This window comes from Adiantum capillus-veneris, chromosome 11 (assembly GCF_014529385.1).
Source record: "Adiantum capillus-veneris isolate H3 chromosome 11, ASM1452938v2, whole genome shotgun sequence".
In the NCBI taxonomy this organism is placed as follows: Eukaryota; Viridiplantae; Streptophyta; class Polypodiopsida; order Polypodiales; family Pteridaceae; genus Adiantum; species Adiantum capillus-veneris.
Window position 1 is genome coordinate 139265822 of NC_140941.1, and position 2529 is coordinate 139268350.

Here is a 2529-nt window from a genome sequence, read left to right on the forward strand (position 1 = left end):
GGTGGGCCAAACAACCAGCTTTTTCATGCATTTGTAATGGCCCTTCTCCGTCATAGGTATTTCTTCCACCTCCAACTGCATGCCGTTGCCACTAACGATGCTTCAAGTGACCACGCTGAGAACTTTCGCTGCCCATCATAAATGAGGAACGGCTCAGTAATGCATAGTTATCCCAACGGGCAACTATGCGTCATGTGACCACACTCTTAGTAGCCCGTTCAGGTGAATCGGTCGGTGAATATCCTCCGCCGGATCGTGGACGAAAGGAAGGAAAGTGTGTTCGGGAGCCCAAGTTTCGAGAGACGCATGGGCGACAGGTAGTTGTGACCTGTATGTTTGTAGGCAGGTAATAGGTAATAACGTGGTGAGAGTGAAAATAACGTGGTCACTGGTCACTGGTGATGGAAGGATCACGTAAAAACAGCTTCACTCTGGACTCTGGACTCTGGCGTTTGATGATCAAAGCTTTTGCTGTGCAAAGACTGTCTCCCAACTACTCTCTTTAGCACTTTTGCTTGGCCTGCTGAAAATACAGGCGGCACAAGGCCACACTGCACAGGCCTTATTCTATACGGACCTGGCCTGAGGTTTCGCCCGCCCCCCCTCGCAAAACCACACACACACAGGCCGTCTGTCAGTAGGTTGCTAGCTTTTATTTACTGTTGTAGGCTACACCTTGTGAGGCTTTATGACCATGTCACCGTGTTGATGTTGGAACTTGGCAGGTAGCCTTGCATAGAATCATCATCCTCCTCCTCCTCAAAGCCCCCTGAAGCAGATCGAAATCTCACTCTTCTCTATTTCTACAGTTGTGCGCTTCTTAATAGCTATGGGGAAAACCCCACGTCATCGGCCTCCCATGGGCCCTTTGTCCTTGCTATGGCGCTGGAGTCTAGCTTTCTCCATATTGGTCATTAATGCAACTGCAGCTGCTCCAAGTGCATCGCCGCCGGTGAACATTACCCAGATAATGGAGGGGGCAGGACAGTTTGGCACATTTTTGAGCTTGCTAAGTGCCACCAATGTGGGGGAGCTGTTCCAAGCACAGGCAAACAACACTACGACAGGGATAACAGTGTTAGCGCCGACAGATAAGGCGTTCTCGAGCTTGGAGCCAGGGGTAATAAGCAAGCTGACAGCACAGGAGAAGATCATACTGTTAGAGTTTCATGCACTGTCCGCGTTTTATGCACTGTCAGCGTTGCAGCAGGCAACAGATCCGGTGACGCCCACGATAGCCACGGACAGTGCGGGGGTGGGGAAGTACACAGTGAACGTCACTAATCAGGAGGGGACCGTGGTGATATCGACAGGCCTCACCAATGCGGCTCTCGTCAGCACGCTATATAACACAGTGCCGTGCGCAGTGTTTGCCATAAACCAAGTGCTGCTTCCAGAGGACATTTTTGGGCTGCCGGCGCCCGCCCCCGCCCCGGTCCCGGCACCTGCCCCCTCCCCTGCTGCTCACCCCCGTAATTCCCCTGCTTCCTCCCCTGCGTCTCTGGGGGGCCCCGCCATTGCCAGCATTGCGTCTTCCCCTGCTTTCCCCTTTGGCCCTGGTCTCCCCTCTCCCACTTCCCCTCCTCTGCCTCCCGCTACCTTCTCCTCCCCTGATATGAGCCCCTCGGCGCCTAACCTTGCCTTCCCTTCGTTCATGCCTGCCTCCCTTGTACTTGCGTTCTTTCTAAGTTCTTTTCGTATTTGATTTGGCACGTCGCATCCCGAGAGAGAGAGAGGTTTCTTTCTAAATTCTAAGTTGGAGGTTAGTTGACAATGGTCTGTGTTGATTTATATCTACTCAGAGCTGACTTTATAACATGATGGTAGATTCCAAAGTGATCAAGTTCCAATGACCAAGAATTGAGCTCACTAAATTGTCAATGCTCGTTGCTCCCTGCCCATGGAACTTGGAGCGTGATAGACAATGGTACTTTTAGCCCATATAGGGATGCAAATCTTGGTGCCCGTTACTTATAAACTTTGGCTTGGCTCCCTAACATGCCAATACCGTCACATTCGGGGATTGGGGGGCAGGCAATCTCAGTCGTCTATTTATCGTCTCTTCTATGCTAGAACCTCTTGCAGCAACTTATCGATGACCAGCACGTCAACAGATGGAATGTCAGGATGCGTTGCACAATCTGTGAACGAATCGACTACAAACAAATTAGTTATCGGAATAGTTTTTTCGCTCTGCAGGTGACACCTCATCATGCGTAATGTACAGTTGGATTTTGGTTGTTGATGTGGCAACGATCGTATGGTCCCCCCTGTTAAGAAATATGACGTAGCTAAATAGATATTTGAGTAGATTACTTAATGGAGAGAGATAGATTTCACACACAAGAGATTATAGAGTAGAGAGAGAGAGAGAGAGAGTACACACGATATACGTGGTTCACCCAACGTGGGCTATGTCCACGGGAAAGCAGCCACTCAATGGCTTTAGTACTTCAAAACAAGAACTAATTTACGAAGGGATTATACCCTTAATAGAGCTCCCGTCTTGCTTCAGTCTCACCACCTCAC

The 2529-nt window shown here is 50.0% G+C and overlaps 1 protein-coding gene across 2 annotated transcripts; it reads left to right on the forward strand.

Annotated features, from left to right (window-relative positions):
* The first annotated feature begins 470 nt into the window (after positions 1 to 470).
* On the forward strand, positions 471 to 1761 carry LOC147448109 (fasciclin-like arabinogalactan protein 13). 2 transcript variants are annotated; one of them, XM_086524490.1, is made up of 2 exons: positions 471 to 641; positions 726 to 1761. In XM_086524490.1, the coding sequence occupies exon 2, from the start codon at positions 830 to 832 to the stop codon at positions 1703 to 1705; it is 876 nt and encodes a 291-aa protein (XP_086380616.1). In that variant the 5' UTR covers positions 471 to 641; positions 726 to 829; the 3' UTR covers positions 1706 to 1761. The 2 variants fall into 2 exon arrangements, with proteins under 2 accessions (XP_086380616.1, XP_086380617.1); XM_086524491.1 differs by having other exon boundaries at positions 471 to 637.
* Positions 1762 to 2529: the final 768 nt, after the last annotated feature.